At 38.6% G+C, this 19,971-nt stretch overlaps 1 protein-coding gene across 2 annotated transcripts; it reads right to left on the reverse strand.

Annotated features, from left to right (window-relative positions):
* On the reverse strand, window positions 1-15,651 carry trpm2 (transient receptor potential cation channel, subfamily M, member 2). 2 transcript variants are annotated; one of them, XM_062431960.1, is made up of 32 exons: window positions 15,482-15,651; window positions 15,026-15,194; window positions 14,741-14,921; window positions 13,590-13,756; window positions 13,309-13,489; window positions 13,142-13,203; window positions 12,630-12,830; window positions 12,444-12,546; window positions 10,999-11,120; window positions 10,070-10,438; window positions 9,670-9,679; window positions 9,356-9,465; window positions 9,140-9,269; window positions 8,813-8,958; window positions 8,302-8,414; window positions 7,093-7,306; window positions 6,351-6,469; window positions 6,126-6,258; window positions 5,074-5,245; window positions 4,759-4,939; window positions 4,463-4,644; window positions 3,781-3,913; window positions 2,849-2,936; window positions 2,562-2,646; window positions 2,328-2,464; window positions 2,163-2,227; window positions 1,825-1,854; window positions 1,633-1,719; window positions 1,479-1,557; window positions 1,273-1,374; window positions 657-770; window positions 1-432 (listed from the first exon to the last, which is right to left on the reverse strand). In XM_062431960.1, exons 1-32 carry the CDS (start codon window positions 15,649-15,651, stop codon window positions 328-330), a joined length of 4,260 nt encoding a protein of 1,419 aa, XP_062287944.1. In that variant the 3' UTR covers window positions 1-327. The 2 variants fall into 2 exon arrangements, with proteins under 2 accessions (XP_062287944.1, XP_062287945.1); XM_062431961.1 differs by lacking the exons at window positions 9,670-9,679; window positions 15,026-15,194; window positions 15,482-15,651 and adding an exon at window positions 7,545-7,643 and having other exon boundaries at window positions 2,328-2,469; window positions 2,546-2,646; window positions 7,093-7,318; ... (1 more) ...; window positions 10,062-10,438; window positions 14,741-14,833.
* Window positions 15,652-19,971: the final 4,320 nt, after the last annotated feature.

Consider the following 19,971-nt stretch of genomic DNA (forward strand, 5'->3'; position numbering starts at 1 on the left):
GTGGTGATGTAGAAGTGTAAAGGGGCATAAGATGGAAATATTAAAGTGCAAGAACCTCAAGATTGTACAGTACATGAGTAAATCAGTGCACATGTGGATGCTTACACGTGTATGAAGCGTACAGCACAGTGTGTAGGCTAAAACATACAGTTTGTTTTTGACATTAGTGCAAAATGTTGAAGATTAATATGAAGCAGCATATATTTTGGCAAATATTAAGTCTTGTTTTTTTAAATCTGTGCGATCAGTGCAACAGAATAACAAAAGGCCACATGAACAGGCACAAGGAAAGCTGTAGACGGACACGTAGCTACAGCGGTGTGAAGATTAGAACTTCCTGTTGTGCAGGTCAGCGACCCGCCGCAAAGAGTCTCTTTGGTTTGAGATAAGTCTTGTTTTTTTATTCACCTCCTGCCACTGAAGACATGCCACCTATAAAGAAAGACACCATAAGAACTAGGAATTATCTAGTGTAGGAGGAATCACGGTACAAATTTCATTCATAAATATCAGCCAAATGTAGAAGTACCAGACACAAGAATTTAGAGCATTTCTCTTTACATACAGTACAACTGCTGTTATGATTTAAAGCTCTCTGCACTGTGATTGTATAAAACACTGGATGCTCTAAAACAATAAAATAAAAACTGTCTCACCTTATTGATTTCTGTCATAATCTGGCTCGTTCTGTCCAGGTGAAGGTTTATGACAGTGATTTCCACCCAGGCGTTATCCGTATTCCTGCTGTCATCCACATAACCTGTAGACACCTAAAACAACAAAAAAATGGATAAGAATAGACAAATTCATCAATGTCAGAGTAAATTCATTATTAATCATCTGATTCATTTAATTCCTAAACAGTAATTCAATCACATCAAGATAGGAGGCAGAGGTAGTGTGGATCAGTCACTCAGTTTGAGCTGATCAGCTTCTCAACTAATTGCCAATATTTTTCAGGTGATGCAATGAACTTTTTCTATAACGTTCAATGACTTTTGATCTTCTCTTGCTCCTCATTATTAAATACATCCTTGTGTCTGGCTTCTTACTGTTTTCTCCATAAGTGATAAGAACAGTGATGTTTGCAGTAATCTTTTGATTGTACTGAGGTTTTTTTATATTTTGCTGTACTTTTCTATGTATTATTATTTATATATATATATTTATATACATTTTATTATAATATATATATTCATTTGTCTGCTCTCTGTAAAGTATATTGCTCCTTGGAGACATAAAAGCTCTATTCTGTGTGTTAAACAGACCTACCTTTGTGCCCTCCGATATTTTTTCATTTAACTTTTCATACAGCTTCTTCCCCATGGTGCTCTCAAGAGTCAGTGGCAAGTGATGAGCAGATTCGACAGGTCCCTGAGGGTTTTCCAAAAATGACAACTAAGCTGCAAATCTGTGCATATATTTGAACAGCCTCAAACAAGTAAAACACCTGAACTGAACATCACAGCAGGACTAACCCCAGGTAAAGTCACGGTTTGGTGGTTCTCGTCTCCAATGGCCAGAAACTCCAAAACAGATCTCTCGCTGTCTTGCCAGCTAGAAAAACAAGTTAGATATTCTTAGATTATGCAATGCAGTCTTATACAGTAGCATAGTAATGATACGACTTACCGTGTGAGCACAAGGTCTACATTCAGATTTGGACCCAAGCGGCTGAGCGCACCTCGTCCCGTGATGCCCGTCCTCCCTGATGGGTTTCTAGTGACAGATGAGAAACTGGATACATATTAAGACATCAGGACATGCCTGTAAGCTTACTGTAAGTGCTTTTTGACGCCTTGTGCATCTGATCGAGTATCATACCTGTAATTATCTAAGGCTTCTGATTCTGCTCTGTGAGGAGAAAGAATAAATGAAATGTAAGAGTTAAGGAGATAGCAGCAGGCTTGTAATTAGATAGTGGACCCACAGTGAGGTTGATGGGTTTAGTTATTAAAGCAGGATTCATGGATCACTCGGGACCATTTATAATCTGCTATTTGATTCAATGTCAGTTGTATACATTTTTATTTTAACAGGAAAACATTTTGCTATCTTGACAAAATCCCTCGTTATGGATCATCTGAGCCTTAAATATACCTACACACCAAGCCTAATAGGGACAAAGTCTTGTGTATGGTCTTCTCATAATTAAAACATACCCGTCCCTGTGGTCGCCACTGTCCTCTGGGGTATAAGGAGTCGGCATGTATGAGATGAATTTGACCTAAAAAAAGATGACATTAAAACAAACTGGATCCAATAATAATGTTGTGCAGAAAGCGCCAGCAGCTGGTGTTTTCATAATGGAAATTTATGCTAAATACCTCCCATGGCACCTTTTCCTCAGGCACAGGGAAGCGTTTAAGTTTGCTGTTTGGGTAGTCGAACTGACGGGCATTCACATGAAATCCACCTTTCTCTTTTTCAATGTCAGGGGACTCACTGTCTGTTGTAGTTGATGCTGCATGAAACAGAAAAAAGTGTTGAGCAAAATTTGCCACCTAACATATGGAAATGACTTGTAAAATAAATAAAAGATAATGAATGTGGTAGCTGACTCGTTGGTTGTGATTCTTTTGCTGCAAAACCCTGAGATTTCAGACTGTCCATAATCCACTGCAGGATTTTGGCTGACTGGGAAACCTGATGAGACAAATAAAAGTGGGTCAAATACTTTTAATGCTGAAGATGATATCTGGACATAGAATTCAACAAACACGAATGGGTGCACCTAGAAGTGTGTCATCTCTTTTCTTTATCTTGCCTTGCTCTCACAGCACAACATGAAATGTGACAGACACAGGTGCAACATTAGTGATAAGAAAAAAACAAATCAGGTCACAACCTGCTCCTCTAGTCTGGCCAGTCTTTTCATCATAGCAGCAGAGCTCGTCTCCTCTTCCCTCTCCAGCATATCCGTCATGGTGGTAACCCTCAGGAAACAAACAGGCACAGTATGTGTGTCTGGTATTTGTTGAATATCACTGCCAGACTGTATATATATGCTAGGTTTGGTTAAAGTAGGATTTGACCTGATGAGCTGGTTAGCTTAGCTTAGCAGGAAGACTGAAACAAAATCCGTGTTTCCTGTCTTCATGCTAAGCTAATCTAACGGTCCCCTGACTCTAGTTTCATATTTCACAGACAGATATATGAGTGGAGTTTTTGTCCACATTACAAATTTTAGGCTAATACTTATTCTTCTTTAAGTATTAGCCAAACGTCTCCAAACAACTCCTGGGGGGAAATATCTGACTCTCAAGCAGCTAAATGCTCTACTATGCTAGTCACTACCTTTGTCTGTCTGTCATTTGGTGGTGAGCAAGTAGTGTGCAGTGAGCTTTTTCTTAAATTAAGCTGATGAAAGCAGCGAGACTGAACAAAAATATTACAGCTGTGGGCCGTAATGCCAAAAGAATCAGCTGAAAGATGCTAAAATGCACTGCAAAGCTGAGGGAAGCTGCAGACTTGGGTGATATTTATCTGTGGTTTGTCACTACAAACAACACAACTTGTAACATTACACACAATAATAGGACCCATTATTAATATACAAATTAGTGCTGCTTTAAAGCTTAATTCAAACCAAATTCATTGGAGCTTTTTTCACTGAGGGCTCACAAGATGATAAATGGGATCAAAGAAAAGAAAAAATGTATATGTTTATTTTTAATAGTAACATACAGGATAGTTTCACCACTGTGTGGATGAGGGATGTAGACACCACATCCCTTTTAGGATGATTAAGCATCTACACTGGACTACTGTATTCATTACTTTTGGGCTGTGTCCAGGATGCGTCGCTCCATGCTCTGGCTCTGCTCCTGCTGCGTGGACAGCAGGTATCTGTCCTTCATCAAGGCCTCCCAGGACAACAGCTCCTCTTCCTCTATCTGAGGAAGCACATCCTCTGAAAAACAGAGCAAATAAAGATTGTTACACACTTTTCAGAATCATAAAAAATTTAATTACAGAGTGGAATAGTAATAGTTTTGAAATAGGATGTAAAGTTTTAAATGAAATATTGACTGTAAAAAGGAAATATATGTACAAAGAAATGAAGTGTATGAAACATATGAAGGTTGCAAGAGCAAAAATGAAATGTGACATGTGCAGTAAATAATTAAATTATGTAACAAATGGAGGCTTGATGTAACGCACAATGTTAAATCCAGTTTGATGAAATATATGAAAGTGACAAAGTGCAGGGATTAAGTTAGGGATGTGAAATGTTTATTCCAGTTTTATAACAGTACAGCTTATGGAAAGAAGTGTCTGTGTCTGCTTGTGTAGGTATGTGGAGGTGGCATGCCGCTTGCATTTCTAAAAACAATTATGTAAAAGCTCTCAAATAAAATTTAAAAAATGCAGGTCAAGGAATGAGGCATTTGTTTTCATTCATGCATCCTGGTTTAGAATCAGTATAATTTCACAATAGGCATAATAATACAATACTTACTGAATTCTTTGCTTTTGATGGGGGGCTTGCACAGCACCGTGTTTCTGATAAGGAGGTAAAGATGGCTGAAGATGATAAATGGAGGAGGGGCAGCGGGACGGCTGTGGTACTCCTTTATTAGCTCATATCTCTGGAACTTCCATATCCTGTCTGTGTTGTCTTGCACTTCCTGGAACGTAAAGCTACACAGGAACACAAAGTCAGTGGTGTGGCATTGGATTAATATACGTCTTTATGAAACTAACATCACTAAAATGATAAGTTGAATTAAGATAGTGATGTTGAGGAGAACTCACTTGAAGATAGCTATGAGCAGGTTGAGCAGCAGTATGTTTGCAAAGAGCAAGTAAACACAAAGCATGATGATGGTGAGCCACTCGGGGAAGGCTGGTGTTTGGTTTTCATTCAGCACTGGACACTTAGGCTTCAGAGGATCAGTGCCATTCATGGTGCAAGTGTCAATGTTAAACTCAGCATCTGCAGACAGCAAAGAGATTAGAGGCAACCAAGTCTGAGCCTCTTAAAAGCTAGAAGGGTGAAGTGTCCTGTAAGAGAAATGCGTCACAGTGTATCAACTTCAAAGAAAGTTAGTACTATCCAGCTCCACTCACAATCTATATTTGTGGGAAAATTCCCAAATATGATGAGGTATGGCTCGTAAACAGCCCCGCGCATGATCCAGTCCAGTCGATTGTCATTGTGGATGAGGATGCCTTGTTTCGCCACACCGTATGCCACTACCCAGATACTCAACAAGAACATGAAGAAGAACATATCCATCACCTGGAAGACAGGTGAGAGGACATTCGTTACAAGCTACAATTACATTGAAAAAAATGGATGGAAAGTTTCATGTACTTCATGTACAGTATAGACTTTATTATCTGGTGAGGAACTTTTTTTGTAATTCTCTCTTTTTTTGTTTCAAAGAGACTACATAAACAAAATGAACACCATATGAACATGAAAAGGAAAAGCACAAAACAAAACAGGAAACACTAGAATGTGGTTCCTGATGCACATTTGCACAAAGTCTGGTCTGAAGGACAATAATCTATTTTGTCCAGTTCTTTACAAACCCGTCAACTATTTTATTGTTCTCTAGTTGTTGTTCTATAAATTGTTAGAAAATGGTGGAAAAAGTCCATGACTGTATCCCAAATATGTAACTTATAATGTCTGATTTCATCCTGACAAACAGTCCACAATCCAAATATAATCTGTTTACTAGTACAGTGGACTAAAGAAACCAGAAAATATCTACATTTGAGATGGTGGAACCAGAGAATTTTTTTCAATTTTTTCAACAAAAAAAAAAAGGACTCAAAACTATTAATCGATTATGAAAATCAAATCAAAATCAAAGATTCATTTTCTGTCAAAGTCACCAGCAGCATACATCCCATAATTGTTTGGGTGAAATCCAGTCTGGTGGCAAAGAGATCAACTGCAAAACTTGGCTTAAAAAAACGCCTTTTATTAAACACAAAGAGCACATTTCATCTGCAGACACCAGATGGAGGCCCAGTGAGGCAGAAGCCTCTTTTTGTATTAGATAAAAGGTGTTTTGGAGCATAGCATTTTGTTCTCTGCAGTTGCTCCCACATCACATCAGGCCAGCATGCATTATGTCTGTATTTGACCCTTGTGTGCATCCTCTCACCATTCTCCTGACTATGATGATGTTTGGTCCCAGAGTTCGACTGATGGTGAAGATCGCCATGAGACGGAGGCAGAAGATCACAAAGTCGATGCAGAGGAGGACTTTACCCGCATAGAAGAGCTCAGTCGTCAGCCTGAAATAGAAAAACATGGTGATTCAGCGATAATGCAGCAGGCTTGAGGCACTTAAGCTCTAAAGTGCTTTTCTAGGAGGAAAGAAACGTACCTAAATGCAAGCCCGATAATAAAGAGGATGATGGACATGGCATCTAAAATATTCCACATGTCTTTGATGTACATTGTGGATTTCTTCCGAAATCCAAAGCCATCAGGATCATGAAACAACTGAGAAAAAAATGACAAATTGTCAATATTGGCAGCATAGTCCATAGCATACTCCATTGGCCGGGTCAAATACCTCACATTTGTACTGAATGGAATAACACTGGTAATGTTGTTTGATCAAATCAGAAGAAAACCAAATACTTTAATCATGTCTTTATTGAAAAAAGAACAAGACACAATGTTGGTGTCAATGTGGATGTAAACTTGTTCATGCAACAATAGTTAAAAGTTATTTATTTATGGAATATTGAGGAGAGGATTCAGATTTGTCATACATGTTTTGTATATTATAATGCAATTAAATGTCAAAAACACTTCTAAATTTAGTCCATAACACATTTAACAATTGAACTTGTTTATTGTCTGTCTTGAAAAGGGGCTATTAGGTTTACATTTGGCACTTTAACTTTAGATTTCTGCTCTTCTTGCTCTTAGTTTATCAAATCGTTTTTTTCTCCAGAGCAGCTCTACTTCTGAGACATGTTAGCTTGAGGCTGCCAATAAATCATCAAAATACACCATCAAGTTTTTATGCTGTGATAGGAGAAGCAATGCAGTTAACACAGTTTTGAATTTTGAAAAATGGTATCAATGATGTCAAAGTACATGTGTGTGCTTCTCACCTGTCTGACCTCCTCACACACCAGAGAGAACAGCCAGATGTAGAGCAGCACCTCCCCAGCAGATGGCGTTTCCTGGAAATCGATCATGAGCACCACAGCGAACAGGAAGAGGAAGGCGAAGTAGGACACTATGTTGAAGTAAAATTTGACCTGCGGAGAGTTGTACAGGCAGGCCAATCTGGACCACTTGCTCACAGGCTTCAGGTGCCGCAGGCTGGTGGGGTCACTGTGGATAAAAAGATCACAGGGGTTCAAGACACAACCTGATATTCTCATGGTTAGCTGATTATTTTTCGCAAATGACATTGTTTTCTCTTGTTTTCAGCTAATTAACCCGGTAGTAACACGTCTAAGTTAGGGTGAACTATTAAGGTGTCTATAAACTTGTAAGTGGTCACACAGTCAGACAGAATCAAGGTAATTTGTTATCCATGTATTAACTGTCTACTCACAGGCCACGAGATTTTGTTCGAAGTATACTTCCTGTCACCATCTCCACTGTCTTCACCTCCTCACTCTTCTCAGTTTCCCTGTGGATGAGCTCGTCATGTCTGGGGAAAATTATTGATAATTCATTAAGAAACATTTTTGAACATCTCTACAAATGTGGTACAAGGTGGTAGCAAAAATATGTTCATATTTGTAAAACCCTTAAAACAAATCTAAACATGATTGTAATTGGGATAAAAATCTAAACCACTTGGAGCATTATGAATTATGAGCATGAATCAGTTTTGATTGCCAAAGAAAAGAGTAAAAGAGGTCCTGCTGCCACCAGGTGGTGTCCACAAATAACTGTGAAGTATTTTCTGAGACATGGGCATATACTGTATGGGATGCTAAAACTTCAAACTACTGCTATATTACATCAATAATATAAAGCCATAATGAATGATTACTTTGTATTATGTACACAGCGATAAAAATACATTATATCCTGTATATAGTCTGCATACATTATAAGTATGCAGACTTTGCATTACAGCCTCAGACCTGTGTTATATGCCGTCATATAAATATAGAGGGGGCGCCTCCAGTTTCTTTGAAAGACAAAAGGAAGTGAAAATGAGCTCTTTGTACCTAACTAAGTTGTAACAGGCTGTTGGCAAATTCACTCTTCCCAAAAATGTACAAGTATTGCTTTAATTCTTGGAAAGTTGCCAAAAAGCACATCCTTTTTGTCACAGCAGCAAATATCTGGGCAGATACCTGGAAGTCAGAAAGCCAATGTAGATAAGCGGGAAGAAAATCATGCAGATTAGGACTCTCCACACAGGGTTGTCCACTGAGAGCCCGCCACACCAGATCTGAGTCAGAAGAGCCTAGAAGAGACACACATGTTAGCAGTCACACTGTACCTACAGCAATTGTTGTTTAAATTAAATAACAACATACACTCATATTTGTACAGAAAAATTAAAGTGTACAATGCCTCATTTATTAAGTTAAATCCATTGATAATTTGAAAAGTTTATCTATATTTGTGTTATTGAATGTAGATGCACTGATTCTCAGTATATTAGGCACTCATAGTGTAACAGACTAGAATCTTGCACTGTAAAGAAACATTGGTTTTTCATCTATGATGGATTTTTCTGCACCCAAAACTTGTGTATTCAGCATTTTTTTGTGTCAGTATGTGTGTAGTGAATGTTGTTAAAAGTCTGAAGATTCATTGACCATTCAAACACAGAGCAGACAGAGCAGATGTTTTCTCTACCTGAACACCTGACAGAGCTACAAAATTCTTATCATCTGCCTCCAGTGCCAGCCTCAGGCACGTCGTCCTGCCCCAATACGGCGACGCACGAACCAACAACTTCTGAGCTCGCTCCTCATCACAGTTATAACACTCGCTGAACACACCTGGGACACACACACACACACACACACACACACACACACACACACACACACACACACACACACACACACACGCACACACACACATATGCACACATATGCATACAATGAAGACAAATGGTAACCTTGAATTATCCCTAAATTTTCATCAATAAAAAGAATGATTATATCTGTGTTATTATACCAATGGCATGTTGCTCATAGTGGCTGGCGAGTGCGCACATATCCTCTGCCTCGTCTGCATCATTTCCTTCTTGAGCCATTTTCTTCAGGATCTTACTGGCGGCCAGAGCAGCAGACATGCAGTCTCTACACTGTACAATAACAGATACAGATACAGATAAACTGATATACACACAACACAACATTTGCCTGTACAAACTGTAAGTGTTTTAATCACCTGCTCCCAGGCTATTTCAGCCAGCTCTCTATTGTTCTGGACAATAGCCCAAAGAAAAAGATCTCTGCCTGGATCCCTCTGTGCCTCAGTGCTGAGTAGAGCTGGAGTACCTGTCTGACTTTTAGACAGCTGTTAGACAGGAAAAACAAAGGGAAGCATTGTATGTTGAATTAATTGCATGTTTTGGTGCAGGGTTGTAGCTGTGATTTTAGAAACCCTGATGTCATTAATCTGAATCATCTCTCCCTCATAAAATTTTGGTTAAACACCAATGTGGGTTTTAATATATTTAGTTCTTTTTTCAGTTTCTGTACATTTTAGTTCCTATTATGAAGGTCTAAACTCCTTCTCCACTCTGTCTAGATTAAAATATTCTGGTTGGAAATATTAATATTTCTATATTATATTTATTACATACTTATATTATTACCTACATGTAGTCTGTTATAAAAATTACTGGTTTCAGTCAGGATCATTCATAAATGTGTGAAATATAAAAAATATAAGCCCTCACAATTCCATTAAATCCCCAACTATCAACAAAAAGACACCTCAGTGTCTTAAATACCACATCCCTGATTTGCTGAGTGGTTATTATAGAATGAGCTGTAAAAAAGGTTGTTAAACCACATTCATTCAGTCATAATGTATGTTTTCTGCAGCTCAGTTGCTGTTTATTGTTTAAGAGAAAGAACTGTAGATAAACAGACTCACTGACACTGATGAATCCTCCATGGACACGTTGAAGTCATGTGTCGTGGTGGCAGGGTAGAGGTGCTTGGTGAAACTGCCCAGCAGGTGGCGCACCTCATCGGACACATGAGTCATGGAAATGCTTTCACCTTTCCCTCGGTGAGGTCGAGACCTGAAGAACACTCGTTTCATACTGCGGCGGGAACTGTGGACCCGCTTGGCCAGCTTATTTAGAAAAAAGCAGGGGGGCAGTTGTTTGTAGAGCTCACACAGAGTGTCCTCGTCATTCAGGAAATCCCTCAGACTCACACCGTTTTCTAGCAGCAGACTCACAAACTGAGGCTTGTTGCCAACCAGGGCGGAGAACATGGCCCAATGGAGGTCACTGGACTGGAAGATGGGAACAAAACACAATTAATATCATGCTGTGGGTTGTAACAGCATTTATTTTTTCAGAACAATACACTTCTCTCATTTGATGTGGATTTTGAGGTTATTTGGGATAGCAGTATGAATAAAAGTGCAGTCTTTCATTATAGCCTAAGGTTTACAACGATGTATGACACCTTGTCCTCTGCCCCTCATATCATGAAACTTTTATGATACAAGGATCAGAGGAAAACTGTTTTACCTGCATGTGATGTTATGTTTGTATTGGTTGAAACTTTTGAGGACTGCAATGAACAAACTGTTAACCTAAAAATACTTATAAATTCAGTAGGTGTCTTGCATGTCTTGTTAAATCTATGTGGAAAGGTTTGCCACCTCTCCTCGATGGTCTCGTCCTGTTCCTTCAGCTTCAGTCTGTTACACTTGTTTATATCATCTTCATAATAATGATGAGGAGGGGTGCGACACAGGGTCAAGTACAGAGGATGGCCTTTATGTGTCAAGCCTGTGTCTGTGACGGATTGCAGCTGGTGCTGCTGTTGTATAATCAGCAGACTCACCTTCCACTGACTTTCCTCAGTGAAGATCTCAGTCTCAGCAATGTCCACTCGGTTCCAGGCTATAGCCAGCTCCAGCTGCCTCTTCCAGGCCTCTGTTCCCAGTGTCTCGCTGATCCTCGAAGCTGAGTGGAGAATTTATATTGTCAAACATTTTTTGTGACACCCACACCCAATTCTGTTTTCACTGCAAAGCCCAATTCTTCGATTGACCGCTTAACCTTTTTGTCTTTAAATTGTCTGAAAATTAAGTGATGATACGTGTTTCTGTGATGTTCTTGATTTGGCAAATATGAATCAATCAGGAATTCTATCTTTTAATGCATGTTTATTACGAGCCCAATTAATGTCTTCATGCATGAGACACTGACAAAGATTTGCTCCAGAGTTCAAGGTTCTTATACTATTATAGAAAGGTCAGATATTTTCCAGTAAGTATTTTAAGTTTAAGTTGTTATACATCCATCTGTCATTCTGCTGAGCATGTTCCAGGCCTGGCTCCGAGTCAGCAAAACATGACTGCTAGTCTATATAGGCCATAAAATACATACTAACATTAAGAAAATATGTTAATTTCAACATCCCACAGCTCAAGGTGGCATCTTGAAATTGCTTTTTTTTCCAATCAACATTTCAAAACCAGAAAATATTCAGTTTACATTGCTGAAAACAGAGAAAAACAGCAAACCTCCAACACACAAAAAGTTGGAACTATATTAAATGTGTCATTTTGTGCTTAATGATTGACTTCAATTCTTCATTCTTCATATAAAATTTGCTGATGATAATCAACTAACTGCTGCAACAAAAAAGAATCTGGGGATGGAGATTTAACAATGCCATACATATAAAATGTTATCTGAATGCTCTAGTGTCTATGAATGGCAAAACATTACTTATAAACAGAGATTCTACTATCGACTTTGTGGCCAAAGAGGAGAAAAGACAGCTGATGGCCAAGCTGACTGAGCAGGACGACTGTCTGGAAGTCATTTTAATAAAATTGATGGAAACTGTGCAAAACAGTTGAGCTACAGTACAGAATGATGAACACTATGGGAATATTTAGTATGGTGGATGCATTTACGTTTAGTGCACTGTGGTTCAGTATACTCTTATAATAATATGCATTAAGGTTTTTCTAAATGGGTTTGATCAATCGCTTTCAAAATAAGCATGAGGCAGTATGGGATTGCATATTTTTATATAAATATATCAAGTGTAGCTATCAATGTCTTTCTGTATAAAAAAGCAATCATTCATTTATCTCTAATATCTGCAACAATATCTGACTCGGCACATTTGATACCACAGTTCAGTCACTTATTTTCTAAGACGCAACAGAATACCTGCTAAAACCTGGCACTCAGCCTTTCTCTATTTATACACTGCAGTCTACAGTCAGCCCAGTCAGTTATTGAGCATCGGTGTGGAAACCATAACCCCACCTTTAAGGAGTGCTTGAAGAATGGCTACATCCACATCACAATGATTGTCCTCGCTTACTCTGAATACTGTCAGCAAGTGTGACATCCTGATGATGTCCTGAATCTGGAACAGAAAACAGACACAACATGTTTCACATCAAATTTGCATCAAACATCAGTTGTGGCGTTTGAGTATTTTCAGCTTACCTGCTTGGTCCATTTTATTATCTTGAGGTCAGCGAAGTTTTCATACTCTTGGCCGAAAAACTTCTCTAATAACTGGCTGATGAGGCTGATAGTGATCCGGGTCACTGGCAGTCCTGATACCTGGGCGATCACATCTGCTATCCTCCCGGAGCCCTCCAGGATCACACACGGTGTACCATTCAGCATGGCGTTATAGATGGTCTGAGAGGAGGAACGTAAGACAGTAAGACAGTCAGACAGAGACTGACATGCACTGACACACTGAGACACTTACTGTACATACATACAGATATCTTCTTCATTTTTAGCTAATTTTACCTATTATTTATATATATATATATATGACTATTTATTTACTCTAGTTGCTCTTTAGTTATAGTATGTATTTTTTTTTATTTCACACTTGCTTTAGCAATGTGAACACACAGTATGTCCATGCCAGCAAAGCCCCTTTAAATTGAAATGAATGTAATTTAACTGGCAGAGACAGAAGCAGGAAACTGATGACTCACATTCAGAGTACCTGGTCCTCCATCCAAGACAACACACACCACAGGGATGGTAACACCACTCTCTAGATGTCAGACAATAAGAAGACGTCATTACAAATAGGGTAGATAAAACAGAATCAGATATTAGATTATATCTGTAGTGGTTTGCTGCATCAGATATCTTTAACCTTTATTTCCAAGATGCTTTCTGGAGATGCATTTCTCCAGACGACTCCGCAGTTCGATTTCCACCCCGTATTTTCCATGGGTCCCATCATCCACCAGCAGGAAATGCGTGTGGTTGTTGTCGAGGCAGGACAGTCGGCCCTGGCCATTGATGTCCATCGAGTAATGGGCTGGGAAACAACCCTTAGAAGGAGGAGGAGAGAAAGAGATTTAAAAAAATAAAAGATTGTATGTGGCCACAAGAATGAAGAAAAGCAAAGTGTGTAAATGTATTGTATCGTACCTCTGAATGCACCAAAACATCCCTGTTGTGAATTATTCCCCATGTTGCCACTCCGATTGCCACGATCTGGCCCTGCATGGAGTTGCTGCTCAGGGTGTAATCCCTCAGAGCCTGCCCTACATGCTTCATCACACCTGCATGGGAACCTCCGGTGATGATCCACGCACCTGCATACAACACAGTGTCCCAAATATACTGTAAGGTCAGAAATATGTAGACACACAAACAAATGAGATCTCAATGTCTCAAAAGATCTCAGTGGAAATAGACTTAAAGCTTACAAATTAAAATGTTATATCTTGTTCCCTGATAAAAAACACAAATATCAGGTCACTTTGGGGGACATTACATAGACTTACATTAATTTCCTAAAGACTTACCATAACCATCACTGCTACTTACCTAACCCTAACTTTAACCTAAATCTAACCTTTACCACTGACCCACAAATCAGCTTTTTCCCAATTGGGGACACATTTTTTGTCCTCAGCTGAACAAGCTGTCTCCAATAAACTGGTCATGACAGACCACAACTCGTCACTTTTACACTTCTAACTACATTTAATGGACAAACATCAAAGTGGTATTAATCTCCTCTTTAAACTGTTGGCAAGAAACAGCCTGCACTCTTCCAGGAAGACTTTCCACAAGACTTTGCTCCAGTTCATTCATAAAGTGTTGGATAGGAAAGGTCAAGGTTCAACCAAACCTTCGGCACAAAGTTGGGAGCATGCTTCTGGCTCAAACTTTTTTGTATTAGGATTAACATTTCTCTTAAATGGAACAAAGAGATCTTGCTAAAACCAAAGACACAACTTCAGACCAAAAGTACACAAGTATGTGGACGTGGATATTACAGTGAGTACTACTGTACACTATACTGTATGCTCACTAGTGTACTGTTTGTGCATTTTGTATGCAATAAAAGTAATAAACTTTGTGCCAACAGGAAATTACATTGTGAGGCATTATTAATTGTACATCATATTCAACCACATGCCACCAAACCTTTGCATGCATTTGAATGCAGTTGCAGGGACATACTCACACTTCATAAACACACATATTTCACCAGTTTCTGGTTAATCATTAGTACACCACCTTGACATGACACACATACTATGTCTCCCTCTGTGCGTCTGCTATCTGACCTGTTGTCTGGGCCACTTTGATAAGACCTCTGTGGAACATATTCTTGAGCCCAGCCTTCAGGTAGAAGTTCTTGGCTCCTCCGGTCACTGAGATCAGCAGGTTGGGAGGGGAAAGTTTCCACTGTTCAGTCAGTAACTCGTACAAGATCTCAGGGCTGGTGTCTGTGGACACTCGCGCATACTGATAACGAATGTAGATACAAACACAGATGTGAAAGTGAGTATAGGCACATGTTTACATGCACTTAAGGTTATGTTAGATATATTAATCAAGAATTCTTTCACCTTGCCAGTCTTCTGTCCCAAACCACCAAAGTTGATGTCTCCGAAAGCATCGCTGGGCACTTCACGGACATGTCTGTGTATGTCCCACGACTCGCCTGTGAATTCGTCTGGCTTGATGGCTTCATCCACATGCACAGTCTTTGAGTAGCCACACTTACAGATATCCTCTCTAGTGGACAAACATGTGAATACTTTATTATTCAAGATTTAAAAAAGGGGGGAAGTTAAATAGCACAGCATTAATGCAAATGTAATTTCTCAGAAAACGTGCAGTTTCAGGAAAGTGGCAACTACTGGAAACAACTAATGGATGCTATTAACATGTAACTGCCCTCACAGCATCTGAGGGTGATGCCTCCTCTTGTATCAACACATCAGAGAGCTGATGGCATACTGCAGCAGAAACTCAAGGTCAGAGACTTTCAAACAAGCACAGTACAGAGCAGCTCAGCCTACCTGTCACCTTTTTCAAAGAGGCAACATTCCCTCTTGCGGATGTTCTCCTTGATCCAGGAGGCAAAGGTGCAGCGCTGGAAAGTAGGTGAAAGAGAAAAGTGCTTAGATGCTTTGGCTATGCTGATCGCCAGAGAATGAAGCAGCTGTGACTTCACCTTAGCATCCTCCATCCCAGAGGATACATGGGGGGCTACAGTGCACAGATCTACTTCCAGCTGCTCGCAGGCAGCGTGACAGGAGAGAGTAGCTGCTGCAGTCTGTGTCTCAGCTGCGGGAGCAAGCTAGTACGCAGCACTGCATCAGTGATGTCAGAGCTGAGCTAAGTCCAAGCAATTTGCTGAAACCTGACTAAAGCTCCCACTTAAAGGACAGTAAATAGCCATGCGCACTAGCTCTGGATCAATAAATAACTGCATCACTGACAGTGGATTCATTATTTCAAAACATCACTATGAAAAATCCACCATTTTAAAATATAAAGTAGTTTGTAAATTATTGATGGGACATGTAAGGGCACATGTTTGTTTTTTGTTTTTTTACAAAATGTTACTGGTAGTGTATTCACTCAAGTGCTGTACCTAATACAATTTCCCTTCAATTTGATTTATATTTCCGCTCCATTAATACTATAGTTTATATATATACATTTATTTAACAGCTATAGTTACTTTTCAAATGAATGTTTTTCATACAAAGCAGATAAGTTTAGAAAATATAATGAATTATTATAGAACATATTTCCCAACAGCTCCACCTTGACCAACTGCGATATTAAAGTACAAGAGGATGTATGTGTGTGTGTGTGTTTCCAAAATGTTTCTCTTCAGCACACTAGTAAATATATTGTCCACAGGTAATTGCAAGTATCTGTAGAAGTAAACTTTTATATTTTAAATGTATATCTTATTTCTTTACATGCATTCACATTAGAGCATTATCAATGTTTTGTAGCTAACATATGCAATATCAAATATACAATGAATCCTCATACTGGAAATTGTTTGATCACAAGAGAAAACATGTACACTGACTCACCTTGGTTATGTAAGGAATCACTTGATTTAGTCCAAATGTTTGTTGTTGCAATTGCTCGATGATTGGCTCCGGGTGAATCTTATTCTCAGACTTAGGCAGCATTTCTGAAGGAGAAGCAAAATTGTCATTACATCACTTGTGACCCACTGCTTGGAATAGGTACTCAGTATTCTGAGGAGTCTGAGGTAAGTTGTAGTACACTGTACATCTCGTCATTTATGGTCTCACAATCTATAAAAACTCCAGAGTCTAGGTCTTTAGTATTTTGACATATGTATGTAGGCTCCTAGAATAAGCAGGAAACTAACAACTGCAACAAATGAGTGTCTAATTGAGTTCAAAGTCCACACTAACCGACTGATTCAGTTGTCACATTGTGCTGTTGGTCCTTCATGATCTCAACTGAACAGAGAGGCTGTAATCGCCTTGTTATGTTGTGCTGCTGAATAGCTCCACCCTCACAAATCAATACTAACCTCCTCCAATTTCTACTTCTGGTAGAGAAGGAATAATACTACCACCAAACCAAAGGATTCTGATACATATAAATTTGAGCTTTAAACACTGACGGAGTCAACTCACCAGTTTGATTCACCTGTCTGAAATTATTAAGTGCACATATTTTCAGATCCCAAATGGAAGAAGGGAAGAAAGCGTCCCAATTTTGCAAACATTACTTTAAAAAAATATACATACCTTTCCTGCTTCCTTCAGATCATCCTTTTACCTGGATGAATGACAACAACAACATGAAGTCGTTTTCTAGCGTCTAGCTTCAACAACACACACTTTCAGAAGGTAAAGTGTGTATGGAAGGAAGTGCAGTGTTTCTTCTCCAGGCGTTACAACACATGTTGCCAGGTGACACCTCCAGTGTATTCAACGAGGGATCTTGTTACTGATCACAGAACACTCTGTCAGCTGATGTGTTAACTGTTAGACTGTTTTAAAACTACCTGAGTGTTTAATCATTTCCATGTGTGCTAATTATTATAAATTATAAATTATTATATGTTGTCTCATCCATTCTGTTCCAAGTTGTCCCAAACACGTCTCTATCTATCTATCTATCTATCTATCTATCTATCTATCTATCTATCTATCTATCTATCTATCTATCTATCTATCTATCTATCTATCTATCTATCTATCTATCTATCTATCTATCTATCTATCTATCTATCTATCTATCTATCTATCTATCTATCTATCTATCTATCTATCTATCTATCTATCTATCTATCTATCTATCTATCTATCTATCTAAACTGCCTGACCTTTCACTTCTCTTTCTGATGTTGGCATACGGGAAAAGATACTATAACTAAGTTCCTCTGCACCGTAAACAGTTTTGGGTTTTGTGTAAAAACCCTAAATACAGGAAGTTGTGGTCAAGACACTGCAGAAGCAGGTTGTTAATTTTAGCAATTAACTGGTGACCTTTGTATAACAGCCTCTCCCATACTATCTATCTATCTATTATAGTGGAAATCTGTGTAATAAAGGACAATGACAAGAATCAGTCATACAGAGATAAGTGGTGTCCACAGCAAAAAGCCAAAAGATGCTCTCTGAGTCTGTTTTTTTTTTTTTTTTTTTTACACAATAATGAGTATGTAAAGCAGTGGCTGTCACAGAAAAGTCATTAGTTCATTACTAATGTCGACAACCACCCACTTGTGTATCTTGATCACAACCTCCTGTTTCTAAGAACCCACAGTGTCCATTAGTAGGGTGCAGAGGAACTTTCCCTGTAGTGCCTTTCCGCGTATGGGTACTTTATGATGTGTAAATACAATATACATTAGAATAAAAATACATTCTCCATTACACTGTCAATCACTGGTATGTGATTACTAAACATGGAGCACTCCCATCATGATGCAAGACTATTTCTAATAAGCATTCTCTCATAAAGAAAGAATGTCATTATCAATGTATGAGTCAAATGCTTAGCACCTCTACATCAATTATGTGCTTGTGACTATGAGTTTCCTTTTCTGTCATTCAAGCATGGAGGCTTGAGGGACTGTAATATCTGTAAGTGTAATATATTGTAACGATCTTGTGACAATCATGGCCTCAGAGGTTGCATCCTACTGACTTGGTGAACCCCTAGTGACCCTGAGAGGTTGACATTTGTGGTTCAGAGTGAATTATCTCGACAACTATGAAGTGGATTGCCATGAAATGTACAACAAATAGTCAAGGTTCCGAGAGGATACAACCTTGGTTATCCTCTGACTTTTAAAAGTTTTCACTTTACTTTGATACATCTTAAAATCTACTTTATGGATTGGCACAACATTTTGTACAAACATTTATGGTTCCCAGATTAGGAACACTCATGACTTTGGTATCCTCTGACTTTTCTTCAAGTACCACCAGGAGGTTAACTTTTTTAGTTCTTCATTTGAATATCTTGTCAACCACTAAATGCTTTGCTTTGATAGTTGGTACACACATTCATGGAAAATGAATTTAAATAACTTTGATGTCCAGACTTTTCATCTAGCACCATCATCTGGTCAAAATTGTAATTTCCCTAATACTTTGATTTATGGCCATATATTTTCAAAATTCACGATAATTCCATCAGCCTCTGCTGCACTTTGACAGTGTTGGCTTCAAAACTATGGCGAAAACAAACTGTTTAGAAGAGAGAAAAAAAGAAAAAAAGTTAAAAAATGTTAATGTCAGAAATGGCCTATTCAATTACTAGCTGTTTTGAGTTTTTTTTTAAAACATCTATTTATTGCACATTGTTAATTTTACAAACAAGGAACAACAGAACAAGAAGGCACATGTAGATAATAAATAATAAAAACAATAATAATGATAATGATAAATAAGATAAATAAGTGGGTATATATCTACATACACACATGCACACACATACACATATACATACATACGCTGTTTTTAATTGTTTAAGGACATGTTGATTTTTCTGACAAAACAGTCTATGTAACCATATGCCTTATTGCCTGTTATATTAAACATAAAAAACATTGCAGACTTTCAGAAGAGATGCTGATGGGTGTGAAACAATGATTTGTGCATCTACTTTTGTTTAGGATTGGCTTTAAACGTATAAGAATAGTGTCCTCTTTGTTATACTGGTCCTTGGTAAAGCTATGTCCCTCATGAGAAAAACAACTCTGTCGGTGTTTTAACAACTGTTATGTTTGACTCCAAGTCAACTCCCTGCTAGCTTCACAGTAAATGTTGGAGTATGAGTAACTAGTTAAAGGGGTCAGGGGCTGGGGTTCACCAAGTGCTGTGGAGGTAAGAGAAGTTTTTGTTCATGGGATGTCAACTGGCACAAAGGAGAGGAAAGTCAAATATCAGGTCCAGCCTCTGTAATCAGAGAAATTACTCAAATAGGACTTTTCAGCTTTTTTCTACTTTCTCTGCTAGAGCACAATTAATAGATTGCTGATGAACTAGTGAAT

The sequence above is a fragment of the Scomber scombrus genome, chromosome 13 (assembly GCF_963691925.1).
Source record: "Scomber scombrus chromosome 13, fScoSco1.1, whole genome shotgun sequence".
Classification (NCBI taxonomy): domain Eukaryota; kingdom Metazoa; phylum Chordata; class Actinopteri; order Scombriformes; family Scombridae; genus Scomber; species Scomber scombrus.

Bases quoted from the DNA above. Each gene is read 5' to 3' on its own strand.
- trpm2 (XM_062431960.1), bottom strand. From the start codon at position 15,651: ATGGAGGATGCTAAGGTGAAGTCACAGCTGCTTCATTCTCTGGCGATC. The intron at 11,121-12,443 runs GTGGGGTTATGG...TTCTCCACTCAG, and splicing joins TCTTCAAGCACTCCTTAAAG to CTTCGAGGATCAGCGAGACA. The intron at 1,720-1,824 runs GTATGATACTCG...ATCTGTCACTAG, and splicing joins GAAGCCTTAGATAATTACAG to AAACCCATCAGGGAGGACGG.